Source organism: Pogoniulus pusillus, chromosome 25, assembly GCF_015220805.1.
Source record: "Pogoniulus pusillus isolate bPogPus1 chromosome 25, bPogPus1.pri, whole genome shotgun sequence".
NCBI classification, from domain to species: domain Eukaryota; kingdom Metazoa; phylum Chordata; class Aves; order Piciformes; family Lybiidae; genus Pogoniulus; species Pogoniulus pusillus.
The window spans coordinates 2,084,165-2,107,796 of record NC_087288.1 but is presented as its reverse complement, the minus strand read 5'-3'; the positions used below and the strand labels follow the sequence as shown (position 1 = coordinate 2,107,796).

At 47.5% G+C, this 23,632-nt stretch overlaps 2 protein-coding genes across 6 annotated transcripts in view; both read right to left on the bottom strand.

The window, feature by feature from the left end:
- Positions 1–1,589: 1,589 nt before the first annotated feature.
- Positions 1,590–9,713, bottom strand: SDHAF4 (succinate dehydrogenase complex assembly factor 4). Of its 2 annotated transcripts, XM_064164157.1 has the most exons (4): positions 9,618–9,671; positions 8,454–8,547; positions 5,968–6,120; positions 1,590–1,861 (listed from the first exon to the last, which is right to left on the bottom strand). In XM_064164157.1, the coding sequence occupies exons 2-4, from the start codon at positions 8,464–8,466 to the stop codon at positions 1,752–1,754; spliced, it is 276 nt and encodes a 91-aa protein (XP_064020227.1). In that variant the 5' UTR covers positions 8,467–8,547; positions 9,618–9,671; the 3' UTR covers positions 1,590–1,751. The 2 variants fall into 2 exon arrangements, with proteins under 2 accessions (XP_064020227.1, XP_064020226.1); XM_064164156.1 differs by lacking the exon at positions 8,454–8,547 and having other exon boundaries at positions 9,618–9,713.
- Positions 9,714–12,485: 2,772 nt separating this feature from the next.
- Positions 12,486–23,632, bottom strand: part of FAM135A (family with sequence similarity 135 member A) — a 75,314-nt gene continuing 64,167 nt past the window's right edge. For 2 of the 4 annotated variants that reach the window (XM_064164154.1, XM_064164155.1), the window contains 6 exons: positions 23,251–23,342; positions 22,252–22,349; positions 18,611–18,762; positions 18,072–18,182; positions 14,767–14,880; positions 12,486–14,115 (listed from right to left, as the gene is read on the bottom strand). In XM_064164154.1, coding sequence (XP_064020224.1) covers positions 13,910–14,115; positions 14,767–14,880; positions 18,072–18,182; positions 18,611–18,762; positions 22,252–22,349; positions 23,251–23,342 — 773 coding nt within the window. In that variant the 3' untranslated portion in view covers positions 12,486–13,909. The remainder of the gene's footprint in view (positions 14,116–14,766; positions 14,881–18,071; positions 18,183–18,610; positions 18,763–22,251; positions 22,350–23,250; positions 23,343–23,632) is intronic. The other 2 variants (XR_010306975.1, XR_010306976.1) reach the window with 2 other exon arrangements.

Genomic DNA, 23,632 nt, shown 5'->3' with positions numbered 1-23,632 from the left:
CTCTCTCAGCACCACATCTCTGTGGCTTTTAAGCAATAGGGATTCAAGCACCTCCCTGTTCCAGTCTTTGAACCAGGACTAACACACTTTGATTGCTCTAATAAAATCATGCCAAAGGCAAAGCTGGGCAAAGCCATGATCTTACATAGCACATCAAGTAGAGCCACCTTTCATTCAGGTATGACAGCAAAAAGATAAACCATCCACACAGGGAAAAGAAATGAGGCCAGAAAACAGGATATTGTCCTGGGCTCCCCAAGAAACTTTTCATAGGATGGGTTGGAAAGGTCCTTAGAGATCATCCATCTCCAACCCTCCTGCCATGGGCAGGGACACCTCCCACTAGCCCAGGTTGCTCAAGGCCTCATGCAAGCTGGCCTTGAACATCTCCAGGCAGAGGGCATCCACAGCCTCCCTGGGCAATTTGTTCCACCACCCTCACTGTAAAGAATTGTCTCCCCACTCTCACTGTAAAGAATTCCTTCCTAATCTCCAGTCTGAATCTCCCCTCCTCCAGCTTCAATCCATTCTCAGTTGTAATGGCCACTGTGAGGCTGTGGCAAAAGCAGCTAAAAGGAATCATCAATAGGCAAGCTGGAATGTGTAGAGTAAGAGAGGCTGGAACATCAGCAAAACACCAGGAAGGGATGAAGAAAACATTTGAAGACTAGAGATCCACTTGCCCAGGTCCTCAGAAAGAACCTGCAGAGAAGCAGAGCCTATGTTCACACACTTCAATAATGACAGCTTATTGTTATTAGGAGGCACCCACACAAGTGGTAGATTTAGACTCTACTACAGTGTTTACAACTAGGCAAATTCCTGAACGAAGAACTGAGCTCAGTTTGACTGAAATTTCGATTCCAGACCTGTAGGATCAGGCCAGCTAACATCCTTGAGGCCCCTTTAACCAGGTGTCAGGAAACAAGGTTATTTTTCCCTAGGTAGCCTTTAGCCAGATTTCCACCTCTGAAGCAAACGACAACACAAGGAACAGGCAATGAGCAAGGCTGTATGAACAGCGCTTCAGAATCACACACAGAGCACCCCTACAATCACCAGCTGACATGCCTGGAATTAAGTCCCTGCTTCCATCATAACATTTACAGCCATCACTCTGAGTCAAAGTGGAGTTTCCATCTCCATAGAGGACAGAAGCCCCAGCCTGCTCCAATGGAGACAGAGGGGCTGGCTCCACTAAGTCAGCAAGCACCAATCTCCTCAGAGGTGGCTCTAATTTTGATGAGCAGTACCAGGCTCATGAACTGTAAACCTTCCACCACCTTGAATACCACATCCACCTCCGGTATCCATATCATAAGAGAGACACAGAGCTGCTGGAGTGAGTCCAGGAGGCCACAAAGATGATCCAAGGACTACAGCACCTCTGATGTGTGGACATGCTGAAGGAGCTGGGGTTGTTCGGCCTGAAGAAGCCTCCAGGAGGACCTCCAGGAAGCCTATAGGAAGGCTGGAGAGGGATTCTTCACAGGGGTGTCTAGCAACAGGACAAGGGTGAATGGTTTGAAGCTGAGGGAGAGTAGGGTTAGACTGGATCAGTACACAAAGCAAGTAACAGCTCCAAAATGTGAACTGCAGAGTAGTGTTTATTTACATAACATCCCTTCAAAAATCCACCACAAGCATGACAGAAAGGAGAAGCTTCCAAACAAACCAAGGGGGGCTTTTCTGTACCTTTTATTGTTCAACAACCAGCAGTATTTCATCAGCAGTACAGACACATTTACACATTAAAAATCTATACAGCGTCCTTTTCGCTCCCAGTCTCCGTACCGTGTAGGTTCAGGGCCTTTTGGTCCACCCCTCTCTTTTGTAACAGGATTGATCCCATCAGGGAACTCTAAAATGACAGAGAAATTTCATCACAATGCCCACAATGTTAGAATGCTGACAAGCACAACAATGCCAGAGTCACAGAACTGTCAAGATTGGAAGGGACCTCAAGCATCATCCAGTTAATGCCCCTGCCATGGGCACAGACACTTCACACTAGACCAAGTTGCCCAGAGCCACATCCAGCCTGGCCTTTAAATCATCCAGGTATGAGGCTTCCACCACGAGCCACATCCAGCCTGGCCTTTAAATCATCCAGGGATGAGGCTTCCACCACCTCCCTGGGCAAGCTGTTCCAGCATCTCACCACCCTCATGGTGAAGAACTTCTTCCTAACATCCAATCTGAATCTTCTCATTTATAGTTTTGCTACATTCCCCCAGCCCTATCACTACCTGATACCCTAAGAAGTCCCTCCCCAGCTTTCTTGGAGCCTGCCTTCAGTTACTGGAAAGCCACCATAAGGTCTCCTTGGAGCCTTCTCTTCTCCAAGCTGAACAATTCCAGGTCTCAACCTGTGACGTCTGCCTCTCAGGTTCATTTCCAAATGCAAACCCAATTCTCTTTTCTTTTTAAAAGGCAGCCTCGAGTCAAACATTTCCCACAGTCAGGCAAAAGTCATTTCAGAGCTTTTTTCATCTGACTACAGCCAGCAACATAAATCATCATATTCAGTTATGCAAATAAAAAAGCAACTCCATGCCCACAGGCACTAAAGCCCCAGCTTCTCACAAACTCACAGCAAGAACTCGTGTCCCTCAGGTATGCTGACTGCCTGTTTGCTACAGCTAAAGCATCAAGTCACACTCTGCAATTGCTCAGGGGGTCCAATTTTAAGCACTCAGGTTTTAATTTTAGCTTGAATTTCAGTCAAGATTCTGTTCCTCTGTTTAAAACATCACATTTTCATGGATGCTGAAGAAGAAAGCACATTGATATTCATCAACACCATACTAGATACTACAATCACAGAAGATACTGCAAGATCTCAAATAGCTAAATTAGACTTTTTAACCTTCTAAAACTTAAATCTAAGCCCACTAAGTCTGAGTCTGGAGGACAGGTCTTGTGAGGACCAGCTGGAGCTGGAGAAAAGGAGGCTGTGAGGAGACCTTCTCACTCCACTGCTCCCTGCAATGAGGTTGGAGCCTTCTCCCTACTGAGAAGTGACAGAATGAGAGGAGTTGACCTCAAATTGTACCAGGGGAGGTTTAAGTTGGTTATCAGAAGAAACCTCTTGACTAAAAGGTTTCTCAAAGATTGGAACAGGCTGCCCAGGGACGTGGTTAAATCCTCATCTGTGCAAGTGTTTAAACACTGCAGAGATGTGGTGCTGAGGGACGTGGTTTAGCACCAGCCTCACCAGTTAATTAATGGACTGGATGACCTTAAAGGTCTTTTTCAACCAAAATAGTTCTTTGATTCTAAGTCACAGGTTTGCCTTTTCAGAAGAGAAGACTTTTTAAAAGTGGGGTGTGAATGGGACTCTCAGATCCACCCTGGGTGACCCTGTTTTGGCACAGGGGTTGGACACTGACACTGTGATGTCTCTGATAAGCCATATGCTTATCTTACACATCAGCAGTACTTCTGTCTCCATCACTCTACTTGTTCATGCCATCTACTGTAATGCCAGGAGGCTACCTGCAGCTTGCAGCTAACATCCTTATAGCACTCTGTGCTCCCTTACTCAGGGTCTCCACTCAAAGAATCATAGAATCAACCAAGTTGGAAGAGACCTCCACGATCATCCAGTCCAACCTAGCACTCAGCCCTATCCAGTCAATTAGACCATGGCACTAAGTGCCTCATCCAGTCTTTTCTTGAACACCTCCAGGGACGGTTCCTCCACCTCCTCCCTGGGCAGCCCATTCAAATCCAATCACTCTCTCTGTGAAGAACTTCCTCCTAACATCCAGCCTATACTTACCCCGGCACAACTTGAGACTGTGTCCCCTTGTTCTATTGCTGGTTGCCTGGGAGAAGAGGCCACCCCCCACCTAGCTACAATATCCCTTCAGGCAGTTGTAGACAGCAGAGTCTGAGTAGTAACTCAGGTCACCTATGCTACACCATGGCCACCCCACTTGGCATCGCCCAGCCATGAAGTGCTTTTTGGCACAGCACCACCCTTGTCCGGACGCTCTCTCACCCTGCAGCTGACTGCAGGGCTCCCTGAAGCTCCCTGTACCCCACACCTTGCCTTAGCCAGGCTGACTTCCAGTCTCCCATACACTGCCTAACTCTGGGCTCTCTCAGTCAGATCCCCAACTCAGCCCTCGTGAGCAACACCAGAGGTTTACAATGAGGAAAGACAAGAGAAGGCTTGGAGAGCAGAGGAAAAGGAGAGTGATGGAGGGGACTCCTGCAGCTACAGGCCATACAGAGTGACACATCAGGATGCCTGCTTCAAAATACACGCTGGCCGGGGTAGGTGCACCTGAGCACCTCTGGCAGAATGAGGAGCACAAACAGATCTCATATTATTCTGTAGATGTCACCATCCCAACATCCAGGCACTGCTGATGTACTGACAGTGGATGCAGAAGAAAAAATTCCTCACCATAGCTACACAGCTGTGGGAATTCAAATAGCCAGCTGGAAACTCTTGTTTCCTAATTACACAACAGGCAGTCAGCACTCAACCAACTACTGCTGGTGTTACGACTTAAAAACATCCAGGTGCAGCTAAATTTAAAGCCTGAAGAAACCTTGAGCTCTAAATGCAGAACACCTCAACAAGAAAAAGCAAAAGATAATCATTATGCATTTATTTTAAATGAAGCAGTGAGGGCATTTCTTTTCCTGGGAATAAAAGGGCAAGAATTAAATAGCTGCTTGCACAGTAACTCCAACTCTGAGTCAGTTCTCAAGTGAGTCACAATCTGAAATTGCCTGCAACCATTTTCAGAGATGATACTATAATTTTTCAGTGGTTTTTTATGTCACTTGGATATTTGGTAGTAATCTATTAATGTACTGAAAAAGCTCATCCTAGAGACTTTGAAATTAATCAAACTGGGTTATCACCAGTGGTGAACAGCAGCAGAACATCACACCATGCTGAATAAGAGAAAGGGCAACTACAAGTTTTAGTTAAAACAGCTCATTAAAAAGAATTTATATCTTTCTCCTGAGGAAAATAAAAAGTAGTACGTTTTTTTAGTGACTTCTGCCTCAGTCTCATCAGCTTCTCTGAATGCAGCTCCATGAAGGCAACACAAACAGCAGGTTGTTAGGTCTCCCTGGGCCCCATCTCAGAATCATAGAACCATAGAATCCAGCAGGTTGGAAGAGAGCTCCAAGATCATCCAGTCCAACCTATCCCCCAGCCCTGCCCAGTCAACCAGACCACGTCACTAAGTGCCTCATGCAGTCTTGTCTTGAAGACCTCCAGGGACGCTGGCTCCACCACCTGCCTGGGCAGCCCATTCCAATGCCAATCACTCTCTCTGACAACAACTTCCTCCTAACACCCAGCCTATACTTTCCCTGGCACAACTTGAGACTGTGTCCCCTTGTTCTATTGCTGGTTGCCTGGGAGAAGAGACCAACCCCTACCTGGCTACAGTGTCCCTTCAGAAGTGCTCAGTAAATCCAGTACCTGTTACTGCTTTTCCAAACACCACTGCAAGACTGAGAGAAAGCCTGACCATGAAACAGAGCATGACTCAGAACAGGCTTTATGGGTAGTAAAATTAGCTGCTTTCCTCAGGAGTTTATGACTGCCATGTACAGCTGGAGGATAGACCAGCAGCAATGACATTTCTCAGCATCATGCAATGGGTTATGGCAGGTATCTGAGCCCCAGCCTTGCTCAAAGTAAGGCTAAGTCATGCAGGAAAATGTTGCTGTCTCCAAGAGCAGAGGGGTCACAGATTCCCCAGGTGACTTGTTAACAGCGATTGACCAGCTTGGTCTCAAAGACTTTTCCCCTCATATGCCATTGGCTCCAACTTGTGCCCACTGCCCTGTCTTGATGCTTCTAATGAGAGCCAAAAGCTTCAGAAGTGAACCTGAGGAGTGCTGAATGCCCACCCGCTTCCCTCAGACTGTGACCAGCTGAGTCTTGTCTTCAAAGCACATCTGTTGGCTTTGCACAACTTAACTTACTTTCCAGGGGCTCCCTCTCTAGACTGGACTCCTCTGGTTCATCAAATCTCCCTACTGGCAGCTTCGGTTTCTTAAGTGGTTGCTTAGCAGGTTGAGGTCTTCCTCCTGACTTAGTGCTGGTGCTCCTCAGAGAGCTGCAAAGCAGCGCTGCCCCTAGCAAACAAACAGAGAGAAGCAGCATTCATGTGAGAGTTTAACACTGAACAGCTCCATGAGTGTTGAGAGCACCTCTGAAAACCCCTCGCTTCAGACAGCAGAGGACAAGAAAACAAATCCCCAATATTAGTTGAACATTCAACTGCCAAACACCCAAGAAATCAGCACAGATAACTATTTTTGGCCCTGGAAACATATGCAGGCAAAAATGGTGTTAGTTGTGTAACTCAGTTCATATAAATAGTGTACTTTAAATGGCTGAAACTTATCTTCACTGCTATCTTCTTGCATTTGGGACTCTGAATAGTAATTATGCTAGCATAGACTGGGACATTCTGTTTTCCCAGAGAAAAGTCCTAACCTCCCCCAAGAAGCCTGTCGATTTCCAGCCCTTGGCTCCTTTCCAGCAGCTTTGGAGTCAGAGAAAAGCTTCTGCTTTCCCCCAAAGTTAAAAAAACCCAAACCAAATGTTGTTGTTCCCTTAGTAACAGTGCTTCCAGAATGCTGGTAGAGAATGGTTGGGTTTCCCTTATGATGGGAAAAGAATTCAGCCAGCAGGACAAACTTGAAGCACACTTTAAGTTCCATTATGTAACTGCATTCAAATCACAGAATTTTCAGGGTGGGAAGGTGCCTCAAGGATCCAACCCCCCTGTCATGGACAGGGACACTTCCCACTAGATGAAGTTGCCCAGAACCACATCCAGCCTGGCCATAAAAATATCCAGGGATAAGGTTTGACCACCTCCCTGGGCACCCTGTTCCAGTATCTCACCACCCTCATGGTGATGAACTTTATCCTAACATCCAATCTGAACCTCCCCTAGCTTGGATTCATTCCCTCCCAGTCCTGTCACTACCCGACACCCTAAAAAGTCCCTCACCAGCTTTCTTGTGGCCCCCTTAACATAATGGAAGGCCACAATAAAGCCTCCTTGGAGCATTCCCCTCTTCAAACTGAATCACCCCCAACTCTTTCAGCCTGTCCTCAAAGGATAGGAGCTCCAGCCCTCTGATCATCCTCATGGCCCTTCTCTGGACATGCTCCAGCTCCAATTCAAAGCATAACCTTTGGCATTTTTTTTTCCTCTTTCAAGCCCTACTAACGTTTTGTTTTAATGTAAATACAAGCCTCCATGTAGGGAAACCTACTAATATCCACACTCAAGCTTGCTCAAAAAAATGGAGGTGCACAGCTATCCATTTGTAATTCCAGAGTCATAACCAATCAAACCTTCCTCATGAAGCTCTCCCCAAATGACTGATATTGCTGCAGCTGGTTAAAAAGCACACAGTGCCCACAGAGTACCCTGTAAAACCATTTCAGCTGTGGACACTTGCCTAAAGCAGCTCTGACTTCACTGAAGGAGGAAGATACAGCCACAAATCCTCCCTGCGCCTGCCTGGCCGCAAGGCACTTGAAAGAACCTTTATCGTACCTTGCTGAAGAGCATCAGGACACCTTCTCAGGCAGCAGGGATTTGACTCACCAGCCAACAATGCAGTTGCATTCCCAGAATCTGCATATTCATGTATTCTAAACTACCACAACCTTAGCATGAAACCCTCCAGCCACATAAACTGTGTTATGCCTGCCAGCTGTTGCCAATGGCCCAAAGGAATCAGTTATTTCCTTTCTGGCTTTGCACAGACCACAGTGGAGCAACAACAGTGAAGAATCTCATCTTTATGCATACATTGGATCTCTCCACTCTTGCCAAGCATCTTGTCACACCAGCAAGCTGGAAGAGTAGCCAATACATTAAATCAAAGCTGATACCCTAGTCCAAGGTCAGAAAAGTCAGATTTAAGGCACTGATATGAAATTGATTCTCTCAGTCAGCAAATGCAAAATTCATTCTGCTGTTTGCTGTACTTGATCTTGTTGACCAAGACAGAGCACTCTTGACACAAAGGTGGCCAAAGCTCAACACTAAGCACCTCTGGAGGTGAAATTCATGATTATCAGTAAACCACATTCTACAAACTGATCTTTGACTCCCTCATCCTTAGTCATCCAGTTTTTTAATCCTATAGCTGAATTTGGAAAGAAGGTGAAAATTCCAAGTTGTTACATCTGCTGCACAGCTAACATCCACCACACCCAAGTCTTCTGCAGTGGTCCACAGACCATGATATATGCAGGCTACTTTATTTGTCCTCCAGCCTCAGTTCTTCCACAGGTAAACCTCCTGCATTTTCTCACAGAAAAGGGCACAGAATTGTAACAGCACAGAAAGAAAACTTCTGGAATCAAGTGACAGCAGGCCTGCAGTATCAGAAAAAAAACATTAATAGCTAGAAAATATTAATACACAGAATGCTATTACCAGGAAAGCACATCAATGGATAGTATTCCAGAACATCTGGAGTCAGTCATGAGGTTTGAGAGCAGTAGGCCTGCAGTTATCAGAGAAATAGTACCTAGAAAATATGAGCCCCTGGATCATTAATAGCAGGAAATAGAAACATCTAATAACCCAGAACTGCTGTAACCAATAATGAGGTTTGATAGCAGTGGGCCTGCAATACCAGAAAACACAGTACCTAGAAAATTAGAGTATCTGGAATATTAACAGCAGCAAACAGAAACATACAATAGCCCAGAACTTCTGTGATCAATAATGAGGTTTCATAGAACCAAGCAGGTTGGCAGAGAGCTCCAAGCTCAGCCAGCACAACCTAGCACCCAGCCCTGGCCAACCAACCAGACCATGGCACTAAGTGCCCCAGCCAGGCTTGGCTGCAACACCTCCAGCCACACAGACTCCACCACCTCCCTGGGCAGCCCATTCCAATGCCAATCACTCTCTCTGCCAGGAACTTCCTAACAACATCCAGCCTAGACCTGCCCTGCCACAACTTGAGACTCTGTCCCCTTGTTCTGGTGCTGGGTGCCTGGCAGCAGAGCCCAACCCCACCTGGCTACAGCCTCCAGTGGGTCTGCAATATCAGAAAGGTTAATATCTAGGGAAGATAAACGACTAACACATTAGTATCAGAAAACACCTAACATTCCCCAACTTCTGGGATTCACAGTAAGGTTTGACAGCAGTTAAGTTTGCAGTATCAGGAAAACGATTACAGTAAAACAGCGATATACAGACTGTTGGTGTAAGGGTTCAGGTACAGCATGCCAGAACCTCTGCAATCAACAGCGAGGTTTTGACAGCGCCCAGTTTGCAGTATCGGGGGAAAGATTAATCTGGAGAACCCCCCGAAAAACACAGAAAGCGGCAAAGCTGTAAAATAAATGAGGGAGACGGAGGGCATGGAAGGAACACAACTGTGTCGTCCGCCCCCGCCCCTGGGCCATGCCGCGGGCGGGAGAAGCGGAGCGCACCCCGCGGGGCTGCACCCGCCGCCATCTTAGGCACCCCTCGGCAGCCCCACCGCACCGGCAGCCGCCCCTCCGGCGCCAGGAGAGGGGACACAGCAGAGGAGCCCCTCCGCCCGCAAAGCCAGGCCCCTCCCGTCCTCCGCCCGCCGCTTACTCGCTGCTCTGGGCGCTCCGAGCAGCAGCCGCAAAGCCATGGCCACGCCGACCCGAGACCCATGAAGAGTCTGCGGCGCAGCCGCAAATGGCGGAGGCGGGCAGGGGCGGAGCGAGCGCGGCCTGCCACCGAGCCCGGCCCTGCCCCCTGCAGGGGGGAGGCGGGAAACGCAGGGCGGCCCCTGCCAGCCAGGGCAGCTCCTGTCAGCCAGGGCAGCTCCTGCCAGCCAGGGCGGCCCCGGCCAGCCAGGGCGGCCCCGGCCAGCCAGGGCAGCTCTTGCCAGCCAGGGCGGCCCCTGTCAGCCAGGGCAGCTCCTGTCAGCCAGGGAGGCTCCTGCCAGTCAGGGCAGCTCCTGTCAGCCAGGGAGGCTCCTGCCAGTCAGGGCAGCTCCTGTCAGCCACGGAGGCTCCTGCCAATCAGGGCAGCTCCTGTCAGCCAGGGCAGCTCTTGCCAGCCAGGGCGGCCCCTGTCAGCCAGGGCAGCTCCTGTCAGCTAGGGAGGCTCCTGCCAGTCAGGGCAGCTCCTGTCAGCCACGGAGGCTCCTGCCAATCAGGGCAGCTCCTGTCAGCCAGGGCAGCTCTTGCCAGCCAGGGCGGCCCCTGTCAGCCAGGGCGGCTGCCGGCGCGCCGCTATCTGCGTGCGGACTAAGGACTCTGGATGAGGCACTCGGTGCCATGGTCCAGTTGACTGGATAGGGCTGGGGGTTAGGTTGGACTGGATGAGCTTGGAGGTCTCTTCCAACCTGGTTGATTCTGTGATCCTGATTGTATGATTCTGTGGCTCTCCTCAGTGGCGATAAGGAACCTCCTCTGGCACAAATACCGCCTGGGCTGACGGAGCGGAGCTGCAGTCAAATCAGCTCCACTTCTCGTTCTGAATACGGCAACGTTTGCTTTGCCCTCACTCCTCTGCCTTCCGCACGCCAGAACGAGAATCACTCTGCCCGCAAATACTGAACCGCAGGAGGTGACTTTAAGGCGGTAGAGGCATTTTTGTGTTCATATCTGCAGCGTTTAAGAAAGTAAACCTCCGTGGGTAAATTGGCAGCAGCAGCAGCAGCAGCAATGCTCGGCTGAATTTATTGCACTGCATCTGGCAGTGCCTGCACACTCCAAGGGATTAAATTTAACTGACTGCCTTATGGGTGACATTTCCCCGCTCAGCTTTTTATGACATGGTTAATTGAACATGAAAGACCCAAAATAACGGCAAGTCTTTCTTGTAATTCTGACAGCAAGATGCTGGGCCTCTGGATCTGAGAGAACGAAGAGGAATGTTGGTGGCTTATGCAGGGGGGAAAAAAGCTCTTCTACCCCAAAGCAGCAAGAAATCCCCCCACAGATCTTACCCTGATCAGTAAACGATGATGAAATCCTTCCCTTCAAGACACTTACACCCAGCTGTCTGCAGACACCAAGTCACACTAAGCTCTGCTCCCAGGCCACTTCATACGGTCCATGAACGATCGCCCTAAAAGTGCCATCTCGAATGGTGAGCATGAAATAACAATGTAAGACTAATTAGGAACTGCTCTACCTCAAAATAAGCTGGAGGGGAGGAGGTGTCTTCAAAACATTCTTCCCCCTCCCTTCCTAGTCTTCATTTAATGTGCAGCTGTAAAAGTGCAAAATTCACTTTCCACTCCTGAATGAGGTATTTTTGGTTGAGGAGGAATTAAATCTGAACATTGGTAAATAGAAGAATGTAGCAGCCCCAGGCACGCATCCAGGCTGGGTGCAGAGTGGGTCAAGAGCAGCCCTGAAGAAAGAGCCTTGGGGGTGTTGGGTGCTGAGCAGCTCCCCAGGAGCCAGCAGTGCCCTCCTGCAGCCCAGCAGGCAGCTGTGTGCTGGCTGCAGCCAGAGCAGTGTGGGCAGAGGACAAGAGAGGGGATCCTGCCCCTTGGCTCTGCTCGGCTCAGACCTCACCTCCAATCCTGCCTCGAGTGCTGCTGTCCCCAGCAGGACATAGAGCTGCTGGAGTGAGCTCAGATGAAGACACAAAGATGCTCCAAGGGCTGGAGCAGCTCTGCTGTGTGGACAGGCTGAGGGAGCTGGGGGGGTGCAGCCTGAAGAAGACTCCATTTAGAGCTGCCTCTCAACACCTGAAGGGATCCTACAGGAAGGTTGCAGAGGGATGTTCCATAAAAGTGTCTAGAGACAGGACAAGGGGGAACGGTTTGAAACTGGGGGAAAGCAGGGACAGATTGGAACTGAGGAAGTTCTTCACTAAGAGGGTGGTGAGACTGTGGAACAGGCTGCCCAGGGAGGTTTTGGCTGCCTCCTCCCTGGGGGTGTTCAAAGCCAGGTTGGATGAGGCCTTGAGTCTAGCTGAGAGGCATCCCTGCCAATGGCAGAGGCTGGAGTGGATCTCTAAGGTCCTTTCCAACCTGAGCCACTCTGTGGTTCTGCCAGGGTATTTCTGCTTTGCTAACCACAGAGACATGCTTCCACCGTGGGATTTCCAGAGAGACACAGCAAGACAGACGTGTTTCAGCAGTGAAAGAATCAATACTTCTGTGCTGGGACTGCTTCAGCTTCCTCATTACGAATCAAGGAACATTCTGTAGACCTACCTCTCTAAACTGACACTCAAAATTCAGCCAACAGCCACCAACTATTATAGTGTGAAAGAAAAGACAATTGAGATGCCAGAAGGTAATTTACATATTTAGAACTTAGCAACACTGTCATAGTAAGAAATGATTAAGAAATAATAATCATAATTGTTAATTAAAGCAGACATTGTTATAGTGGGAAGACAGAAGGACACGGGATTCTAAAAAAAGACTCTTTTTAAGTGTCCATTGCCAAGCTGTAGATGCTCATTTGAGCAGGAGGGGGGAAAAAAAAGGGTATGACAAAGATTGCATTATACAAGAAAATGAAAATCACTTCATTATAAACTCTTATTGCTCTGTTCATTTTGAATAATACAAAATTATTAACTACATGAAAAAAAAAACCAAAACCAAACAAACTCACAACCCCAAACCCCCCAAAAAATAAAACCTCCCCAGAATTTTGGTAATTAGCAGAAGGTTTTGCTTTCTTTAATTGCTTCCATCAGAGCCATTTGTTCATTTTATTAACAGCAGATGCAATAACACAAGGCTAAAAAGAAACATGCAGTATACAACCAATCTCTAGTTTGCAGAATAAAAACAATTAGTGAATGCACAAGGAACTCTTTCCCTCCCCCCCACCTCCCTCAACTTCAGTTTGAAACAGGAAAAAGGGAAGGAAGGAGAACCCCAACTTAATGCTGTGCAGCACCAGTAGAAAGTCAGTAGACCTTGGACATTCCTGTATATCAAACCCCCTTTTGCCTGCGTCATTGGACAGGTCAAGTGTACAAGATTGTCCTGTTGCATGATTTGTATTTACAACGCTTTGTAGTCAATAAAACATCTGAACAGTATTATTTAAAAATTGCTTGTAACTGATAAAAGTATTGCAGAAATCTCTACCATTTCCTTCTGTGATGCAGACGGAAGAAGTCTGTGCAAAACTGTCCACGTTCACCTGGAGAACCGGCAGAGGAAGGAGCCATCTTCAGACCTCGACGATTGGAAGGCAGCTGTCATTAAACATGAGCAAAGATCCTCAGTTGCCATTTGCTTCTGAAAAGTGAAGTGTTCCAGTAAGAAAACTCAGCATGTAAACTACCACAGCTCTGAGATCAGTAGAAAGTCTCCTCCCACAGGCTATTTACCGACCAGGAGAAGGACGTGGCAGGAAAGCGCTAAGCTGTGGTGAAGTCTTGACAAAGACCCATGGACAAAGCAATTCTCAAACCTCCACTATTTCAGCAGCTCGTTGTGTTTCCAGTTTCAACTTCTTACAGTGCTAAAATACAACAAATGAACGCTTAAGACCTTCTGAGAACTTTAAAATCCAATTTATTTCCACATCTAAAGCCTCTTGGGGGGGAAAAAAAAATATGGAACCAAGTAACAATGACTTCTGTCGTCTAAGAGCTGAGAAATAAACCAACCAAACCCACTCACTGTGCTTTAATCTCCAAATAGGTACCCAAAATGAAGGAGGGGGGGAAAAAAAAAGTAATAGAAAAGTAAAAAGAAACAAAGAAAAAAAAATATTGCACAGCCACATTACCTAGAAAGTAAAAGTTGATGTTAAAAAGCCCTAAGTGTGGATGATATAAATTATCTTCCATATAAAAAGTATAAATATCTCTTAAAATACAGCTGCAGCTAGACTTTAATACCACACATTATTTGATTCATCTGTTAATGAGGTAATAAACCAAAGTTTTGTTTTCTTTCGTTTTCTCTACTGAAAATATTTGAGGGCAGCAACGAGAAAGAACTTCTCTAGAAAGATTTCTGAATCCAGGACCGCGATGTGCGCGGCTCTGCCGATCAGGGAGTCTGCCGTGTTGGGCAGCGCGTTGATCACGTTGTAGCGAACCAGATTGCACTCCTTCTTCTGAAGAACTGGAAGGAGCAGGTTCTGGATCATTTCAGCATAAATTGGTCCTGGAGAGGAAGAAGAAAAAGTTGGACTGTGTGAATTTCCAGGCAGAAATAACACTTGGCAGAATCACAGAGGTTGGAAGGGATCTCTAGAGATCATCGATGCCCTCCTGCCTGGAGGTTTTCAAGGTCAGGTTGGATGAGGTCTTGAGCAGCAGTCTAGTTGAGAGGTGCTCCTGCCCATGGTGGGGAGCCTGGAGAAGAGAAGGCTTCTAGGAGACCTTGCAGTAGCCTTCCAGATTCTGAAGTGGGCTATAGGAGGGCTGGGGAGGGACTACTGAGAAGGTCTTGTAATGCCAGGATGAGGAGGAATGGGCTTAAACTGGAAGCAGGGAGATTGAAACTGTATGTTAGGAAGAAGTTCTTTCCAGTGAGGGTGGTGAGACACTGGCACAGGTTGCCCAGGGAGGTTGTGGAGCACAGAATCACAGATCTTCGATCACATTCCGGGCTTCTGTGCTCCACAACCTCCCTAGAGGTGTTCAAGGCCAGGCTGGATGAGGCCTTGAGTGACCTGTTCTAGTGGGAGGTGACCCTGCATATGGCAGGGAGTTGGAGCTGGATGAACTTTGAGGTCCCTTCCAACCTAAACCATTCTATGATCCTATGATGTCTAAGATCCCCCCCAACCTAAGCCATCCTAGGATTCCTTACCTGATTGTTTATCCTTTAAAGCTGTTTTACACATCTCAATGCGAGCTGAGTGATACGGAACGTAACGATCCTGCAGAGATCCTACCAACACAATGTTCTTGAAGTAATGAAGACCTACAGAAAAAGAGGAAAAGGTATCCATTAGAGCAAATCCCAGGACAGAGGGGGGACAGAGTGGCTGGAGAGCAGGTAGGAAGATGGAGGCCTGGGAGTACTGATAGATATTAGGCTGAAGATGAGCCATCAGTGTGTCCAGGTGGGCAGCAGAGCCAATGGCATCCTGGGCTGGCTCAGGAGCAGTGTGGGCAGCAGGACAAGGGAGGTTCTTCTGCCCCTGTGCTCAGCACTGCTCAGGCCACCCCTGGAGTGCTGTGTCCAGTTCTGGGCTCCTCAATTCAAGAGAGATGTTGAGGTGCTGGAAGGTGTTTGGAGAAGGGCAGCAAGGCTGGGGAGGGGCCTGGAGCACAGCCCTGTGAGGAGAGGCTGAGGGAGCTGGGGGTGTGCAGCCTGCAGCAGAGGAGGCTCAGAGCTCATTGCTGCCTGCAGCTGCCTGCAGGGAGGCTGTAGCCAGGTGGGGTTGGGCTCTGCTGCCAGGGAAGCAGCACCAGAACAAGGGGACAGAGTCTGCAGTTGTGCCAGGGCAGGTCTAGGCTGGATGTTAGGAGGAAGTTGTTGGCAGAGAGGGAGATTGGCATGGGAATGGGCTGCCCAGGGAGCTGGTGGAGCCTGTGTGGCTGGAGGTGTTGAAGCCAAGCCTGGCTGGGGCACTTAGTGCCATGGTCTGGTTGACTGGCCAGGGCTGGGTGATCTTGGAGGTCTCTTCCAACCTGCTTGATTCTATGATTCTATGACAATTAGTACAAACTAATGAATATATTCCAATATGATTAATATAGCCTAATATAATTAATGTGGCCCTAATATAATACATTCTAATACATGAATTTAATTAATATAGAAATAATTTATATAGAAATATCATGTATATAGAAGGACAATCCAGAAATATAATTTATATAGCAATATAATTTATATGTACTGCATCATTGTCTGTGTTATTATCATTAATAATTTCACAGCTGAAATTTGGCACCAATTTATTAAAACATCTTGCACTAAAAGGCAAAATCTCCCAACTGCCTTCAACAGAGGTAGAGAATTACAGGATGTTTGCATCTTTTTGTCTGCACATACTGCAATCTATAGAGGCATGACCCAGTTGTGATGTTTCCCATTTCATGGAATCATAGAATAGTTTGGGTTGGAAGGGACCTTCAAGATCATCCAGTTCCAACCCCTCTGCCATGGGCAGGGATACCTTCTACTAGCCCAGGTTGCTCAAGGCCTTATCCAGCCTGGCTTTGAACACCTCCAGGGAGGGGATGTCCATGACCTCCCTGGGCAACCTGTTCCAGTGTCTCACCACCCTCACTGTAAAGAAGTTTCTCCTTATACTGAGGTAGAAGCTGCTGTGTTCCAGCTTGTATCTGGTAGTCTTTGTCCCATCATTGGGCACCACCAAAGAGAGTCTGGCACCTTCATCTTGACATCCACCCCTCAGATATTTATAGCTGTTGCTAAGATCCCCTCTCAGCCTTCTCCTCTCAAGACTAAACAGCTACAGATCTCTCTTCATAGCTGAGATGTTTAAGTCCCTTCACCATCCTTGTAGCTCTCTATTGGACTCTCTCCAGCAGATCCCTGCCTCTCTTGAACTGGGGAGGCCAGAACTGGACACAGTATTGCAGGTGTGGTTTCACCAGGGCAGAGAAGAGGGGGAGGAGAACCTCTCTAGGCCTGCTGGAGGCACTGTTGTTGATGCACCCCAGGATGCCATGGGCAGTCTAAGAGATAAGAGAGTCTGGTCTGCTGGGCATTCTGTTTTGGTCACAGTGACTCCTTTCTATGCTGTATATGCTGGTTGACTAAAGATCCTGCTTTGGCTTTGTTTTAGACATAACAAGGATCAGGAATCTCTTGTGATGATGTAATGAGGTAGGGATTGGTCTCTTCTCCCTAATATCAAGTGACAGAACGAGAGGAAGTGGCCTCAAGTTGCACCAGTGATGTGCCAACAAATCAGCTGGCATTTCCTAAGCTACCTGACTTCTACGTTTGATGTTGGAAAGCAAACATGAAGGTGCAGCTATCACTTACAGAAAATACTGAAGCATAACCAATTAATTAAGAGGAAACAGTAATCAGGAGCTGTGCAAATTCCAGAGCTTGTTGCTGAATCCCTGCATGGGACCAAGCAGCACTGGTTTCAAAGAACACTTACCTCATTGCCAGTTATCCCTTTAAGGACAGGTCTCAGGAATTGCAATTATGTAAGTTTTGGGACAAATGTCAACTATTTCAGCTTCAAAATGGAGTTTGGTTTATCCCTGGCCACCATACATAGGTAATGAAAGATGACTGGTTAGCAGAAACTCAGCCTGACAGGGTGCTGGGCCAGCTCATTTCAACTCCCCCATAACCTAGAAAGGTTCAATCAGATGATACTTGGGGTCCCTTCTAACCTGGCATTCTGTGGCTTGTAGAATATCTTAGAATGGCTTAGGTTGGAAGAGACCTCAGAGATCATCTACTCCAACCTCCCTGCCGTGGGGCAGAGATACTTCTCAACTAGCCTTGGCTCAAGGCCTCACCCATCCTAGCCTTGAACACCTCCCAGGACACAACCTCCTTGGGCAACCTGTTCCAGAGTCTCACTACCCTCACACTGAAGAACTTCTTTAGCTCCAGTCTAACCCTGCTCTGCCTCAGCTTTGAACCATCCCCTCTTGTCCTGTCTCTAGAAATCCTCATGAACAGTCCCTCTGCAGCCTTCTTGTAGGATCCCTTCAGCTACTGAAAGGCAGCTCTAAGGTCTCTCATCCTATGACAGTGAAATTTCATTACCAAAGCAATGCAGAAATGTGCACCACGCATTTATTTCAAAGACAAAATTCTCTCCTCTGATTTAGACTGGATCTCAGGAACAAGTTCTTTACCATGAGGGTTGTGGAACACTGGAACAGGTTGCCTGGGGAGGTGGTTGGGGCCCCATCCTTGGAGATATTCAAGGTGAGGCTGGACAGGGCTCTGGGCAACCTGATCTAGTTGAGGATGTCCCTGCTGACTGCAAAGGGACTTGGACTAGATGACCTTTGGAGGTCCTTTCCAATCCAGACCATTCTATGATTCTAATTATTTCTAGGTTTCCTGGTCACATTTCTATATGGTGGCTTTCAAAGACAAAGTACCAAAGCAAGGACCCCCAAAGCAAGGACCCCCAAAGCAAGGACCCCCCCAAAGCTTACCTGCTTTTTTACTGAGTTTGTATAGGAAGGTTTGGCGTGGATCCGAATGGTCTCGACAGGTCAGCTGCAACAGAGACCCAGACTTCTTCCATTTCTGCATAAACCACAGTCCTGCATTGTTAGGTACAACATCAGTATAGAGCCACAACAGAACATGAAGACTCATTCAACATGAGCCAAATATGTAAAGTTCATATATTTAGCCTCTGAGATGTTAATTTTTTCCCTGTCAGCGATGTCAAGCCCAGAACTATTCACAGAATCAAGCAGGTTGGAAGAGAGCTCCAAGCTCATCCAGCCCAACCTAGCACCCAGCCCTGGCCAACCAACCAGACCATGGCACTAAGTGCCCCAGCCAGGCTTGGCTTCAACACCTCCAGGGATGGTGACTCCACCACCTCCCTGGGCAGCCCATTCCAATGGCAAAATTCTGATCATCCACTCCAACCTCCCTGCTGTGAGCAGGGACACTTCTCAACTAGATTTGATTGTTCAATCTCTCATCCCCCTAAGCTGATGGCAGTGGAAGAAGACTTTACCTGTGTTAACAAGAGCACTGCTGTTGTAGAGGGTACCAAGGTGTGGTCCAGACAGAGACAGGAAGGTGTGGAGTTTGCTGAGGTAATATTTAAATCGAGGTCTTGTGAGCACTGAACGGATTATTAAATTTCCCAGTGAGTGTCCAATAAAGCTGTTTAAAGAGAAGGGAAAATAAAAACAGAGAAAAATATAACTGGTGTCATAAAATGCTGGAAGAGCAGAGGGAGAACATCATCAAGTTTTCATTCAGCAGCCTGTATTTTAGGTGACACAAAACACAGCTTGTCCACATCTCCCAGGCTGCTTACAAACATGCTTCAGAGCTCCTTATACAGCACTCTTGGAACGCTGCATCTCCCACTCAAACTCCAGATGATTTCTAGGTGTATATCCCACTCAAACCAGAGGTTGTTCAGCCTGGAGAAGAAAAGGCTCCAGGGAGACCTAATAACAACCTTCCAGTACCTGAAGGGAGTCTACAAGAAGACCTGTAAATCTGGAGAGAGATTGTTTACAAAGGCCTGTAGTGACAGGGTGAGATGGGCAATGGCTTCAAACTAGAGCAGGTCAGGACTGGATGCTAAGAACAAGCTCTGCACCATGAGGGTGGTGCAACACTGCAACAGGTTCCCCAGGGAGGTGGTTGAGGACCCATCCCTGGAGGTATTCAAAGTGAGGTTCAACAGGGCTCTGAGCAACTTGATCTAGTTGAGGATGCTCCTGCTGGCTGCACAGAGGGTTGGACTGGATGACCTTTGGAGGTCATTTCCAACCCAGACTATTCTGTGATTATTTCTGGATTTCTTTCCCTTAGCACCAAGGCTTCAGGAAATATTTGATGAGCTGTGGTATGAGTGAATAAATTGCCACTTTAGTTTGTGTGTGAGACCCTCACTGTGTGTGAGAGTCACTGGGACAGCTTAGTGGAGAAGGATTCCAAAAGTAATCCTATAAGGAGAAAAATCATTACTTAACTGGATCTGATTAAAACAGAAGCAACATCTCAAATCTGCTTAACAGCTGGACCAAGGTAGGTGATGATCACTTTGAGGGAGGCAGGAGAATACATTTAGTTGTTTCTCCAGGGGGCAGATGGATGGGACTCCAGTCTTGTGTACCTAATTGTTATCACTACTTCATCTGAGGTGCCTACCATCAAACTCCCAAGTCTGTGTAAAGGGACATCACAGCACTGCAGCACTGCTTACAGATCTCTGCTGAGGTAAGGACCACAGCACCCTAAGCGCTGTCTTAAAGAAAAGGTAGATGATCTTGAGGGTCCCTTCCAACCCAACCCAACCTAACCCAGTCTATGAATCCACGGTGTCTGGGTTGCCTCCATGCCACACTTACATCCCTAAGATCACCTGCTCCTGTGACTAAATTCACCAGCCAAAAACCAGCTGAAGCAAAGCTACTGCTGATTGCTGGGCAGAATACTGAGCTAAAAACCTCTGCTCCCCTTTAACTGATTCCCAATAAAAAACTGCTGCCTCTGAAAGTTCCAATTTAAAGCTAAATGAGAACCTTCGATCCTTAGGTTGTGGAATGGCAGAGCCACTTCTGAGCGTTAGAGATGTCTACGACAGAATGAGCTACTTCTGCCTTGCCTCTTCCTTCTCCCTTCCAGTCTCAGCACAAGTGGAAGGTTTTCCTGTGTGCTTTTACTACTCCATGTTCAAAATTGCTGCAGCATCAGGAATTTTGCCACAGCTTGCAATGTTTACCTGACTGATCACAGAATGGTAGGGGTTGAAAGGGGCTCCTGGAGATTACTCAGTCCAGCCCCCCAGCCAGAGCAGGATCACCTAGGGCAGGTCACACAGGAATGCACTGAAATGGGTCTTGAAAGGCTCTAGAGAGGAGACTCCACAGCCCCTCTGGGCAGCCTGCTCCAGGGCTCTAGTAAAGAAGTTCTTCCTCATGTTGAGGTGGAGCTTCCTATGTTCCAGCTTGTGTCCTTTGCCTCTTGTCCTATCACAGGACACCACTGAAAAGAGTCTGGCACCTTCTTGACAGCCACCCTTCAGATATTTATAAACACTGAGATCTCCTCTCAGCCTTCTCTTCTCCAGACTGAGAATGGCCCCAGGGCTCTCAGCCTTTCTTCATAGCAGAGATGTTCAAATCCCTACATCATTCTTGTAGCTCTCCATTGGACTCTCTCTAGCATATCCCTGTCTCTCCTGAACTGAGGCACCCAACACTGGACACAGTATTACAGTTGTGGGCTCGCTAGTGCAGAGCAGGGAGACAGGAGAACCTCCCTAGACCTACTGGGCACACTTTTCTTGATGCACTCCAGACATTTAATAAGCTTTGATATTATTTTCTAACAGAGAAAGATTTAAGGGATTTGCTCAAATCAAAAATGGAAGTGGAGGAGAAGGAAAACCCTTCAAAGAGAGTTGTGAAAGTGCAGGACAAAAGCATGTCCCATGCTACTCCAGAGAGATACCTGCTGCGGTGGGCTGCAGCTCCCAACACCAGGTGGCACTGCTGTCAGCTCTGGAATAGCAGAGATCAGTTCAGACACTGAAGTAGCAGAGTGATGCTGGAGGGTTTCTGTGGCACAACTCGACTCATTCAGACCACAGTAAAACCTCACTCTTCTGTGCTAACAACTGCAAGCTGCTGTCCAAGCATCACAATTCACGGAAGAAAGAATTAAAATATCCCTCAAAAGCCACAGTCAAAGAGGTGCTGAAACAGTGAGCAGATGTTGTAACACCTACACAGCACTATCAGTGACTTCCATTTTTTTGTGAGCCAGTTAGTTAGGGAAGAGGATGTCCAGCTGCTTAATCCCACTGAGGATGAAGTCTGCTACAGGTCACCAGAAAACCAGCTAAGACCTGACAGGTGGAAAACAGCTTCTGAAACTACACTCTAAAAGCATGTGCTTTATTTCCTAGCTGTGTGATGGGCTGGAAAGGCTTCCATCCTCACAGGTACTCAAGACCTGAATGGGTAAGGCTGGGCCACAAAGATGATCAGAGGGCTGGAGCACCTCTCCTACAAAGACAGGCCGAGAGAGTTGGGGCGGTTCAGCCTGGAGAAGGCTTCAGGGAGACCTCTTAGCTGCAGTTCAGTATCTGAAGGGGGCTACAAGAAAGCTGGGGAGGGACTTCTTACAAAGGTTTGGTAGTGATAGGATGAGAAGGCATGGATTGAAGCTTGAAGAGGGCAGATTTAGACTAGAGAAATTCTCTGCAGTGAAGGTGGGGAGACACTGGAACAGGTTGCCCAAGGAGGCTGTGGATGCTCCCTCCCTGGAGGTGTTCAAGGACAGGCTGGATGAGGCCTTGAGCAACCTGTTCTAGTGGGAGGTGTCCCTGCCTATGGCAGGGAGATTGGAACTAGATGACCTTTAGGGTCCCTTCCAACTCAAACCATTCTAGACAGCAGCTCCTTCCATGCAGTGCTTAGCTCTGCCTTAACCCCATCAACAGGCCTGGGAGAGTTCCAACCGTGTGCAGTCTTCTTTCAGTGGCGATTTCCCTCTTTCCTCTTTGTCCTCCTCTCCCCTCCCTGAATTTCTCTTTCCTATCTCTTTTTGGGCCTGCTCCTGAGGCTGACAGTTTCAGCAGAAGGCAGGGCTCTAGTTTGCTTTCTCTAAGTGGCAGAGAAGGGACCTTACCTGATTTTTGCAAGGGTCAGGTTATAGATCTGTATATACTGGATGATTTCATCTAGGAGGCGATCTGTCATGGAATCAAAATCAGCAAAGGTATCGTTCTGCAAAACAAAAGTAAGCCACCAGTAACTCCATTTTCTGCTGCAGTAATACACATATCCTGCATTCACTCTGAGTTCTTGTTCCCCAGTGTTTTGATCAGCAGCACACAAACTCAAGCATCCACAATCACAAACACTACAGCCAGATATTGTGGTTTTTTTCCTGCCCATTTTTTCCTGTTTGGAAGATGGACTAAAGTGATACCCATTGTGCTGCAAGACCCATTTTCTTCTAATATAGCCAACCAAATCTTAGCACTACACAGCCAGCCTCACTCCTAAGCTTTCATCTGTACATAACCTTATCTGCAGTGAAACAGGAGAGCAAACTGCACATTCACAACTAAATCACGCTGCCCATGGAATAAAAATGAGACAAGTGCTGCAACAGCAGAAAGAATCTATGTTAGCACTCTTTATTCCCAACAAAACAACCCTGTAAAGCCTTATTCCCCCTTCATAGCTGAGTCTCTACAGGCATTACCAGCTGGACATCAAAAAAGAGGTAGGCAAAGGCTGCCTAAAACGTCTCAACACAAGCTCCAAAGGATCTGTGCTAAAATCTGTTGTGTTCAACATACTGATGAATGAGCTGGCAAAGGGAAGGAGGCGGTGTGAGATCATAGAATCAACCAGGTTGGAAGAGACCTCCAAGATCATCCAGTCCAACCTATCCCCCAGCCCTATCCAGTCAACCAGACCATGGCACCAGGTGCCTCATCCAGTCTTCTCTTGAACACCTCCAGGGATGGTGACTCCACCACCTCCCTGGGCAGCCCATTCCAATGCCAGCAAAGAGCCACGTCTGAAGATGTGCACTGGTCACTGCTTTGCAGAGCTGAAGATGTGCACTGGTCACTGCTTTGCAGAGCTGAGGTTTTGTTGGTTTTGTTCTTTGTACCTGATTCCTTTCAGACATCAGGAAATCTATCCTCCCTCCAGGCAGCCCCAGCTCTATGTAAGTCTTCACCAATCGGAGATCTGCGCTGTTACCTTAACAGGAAAAACAACCAAGAGTTAGAGACTGAAGTGAGCTTGCATTAAAAGCACTTAGAAGACTTAAATGAACTTGCTTTATATTTAAACACAGTTAATGATATCCTCAACCCTAATTAAAATGCAGAAAGCTGTAATCTGCAAAGCCAAAAGCGGTGACAAAGTGGGGCTGTAAAAATGACACTCAACACAGACATGGGTTTAGGAAGTCCTGTCCCTTTTTGTCTTAACATCCTGCAGATACACAGCACCCTGAACACTGCAGTCTTGAAGACCTCATTAATTGT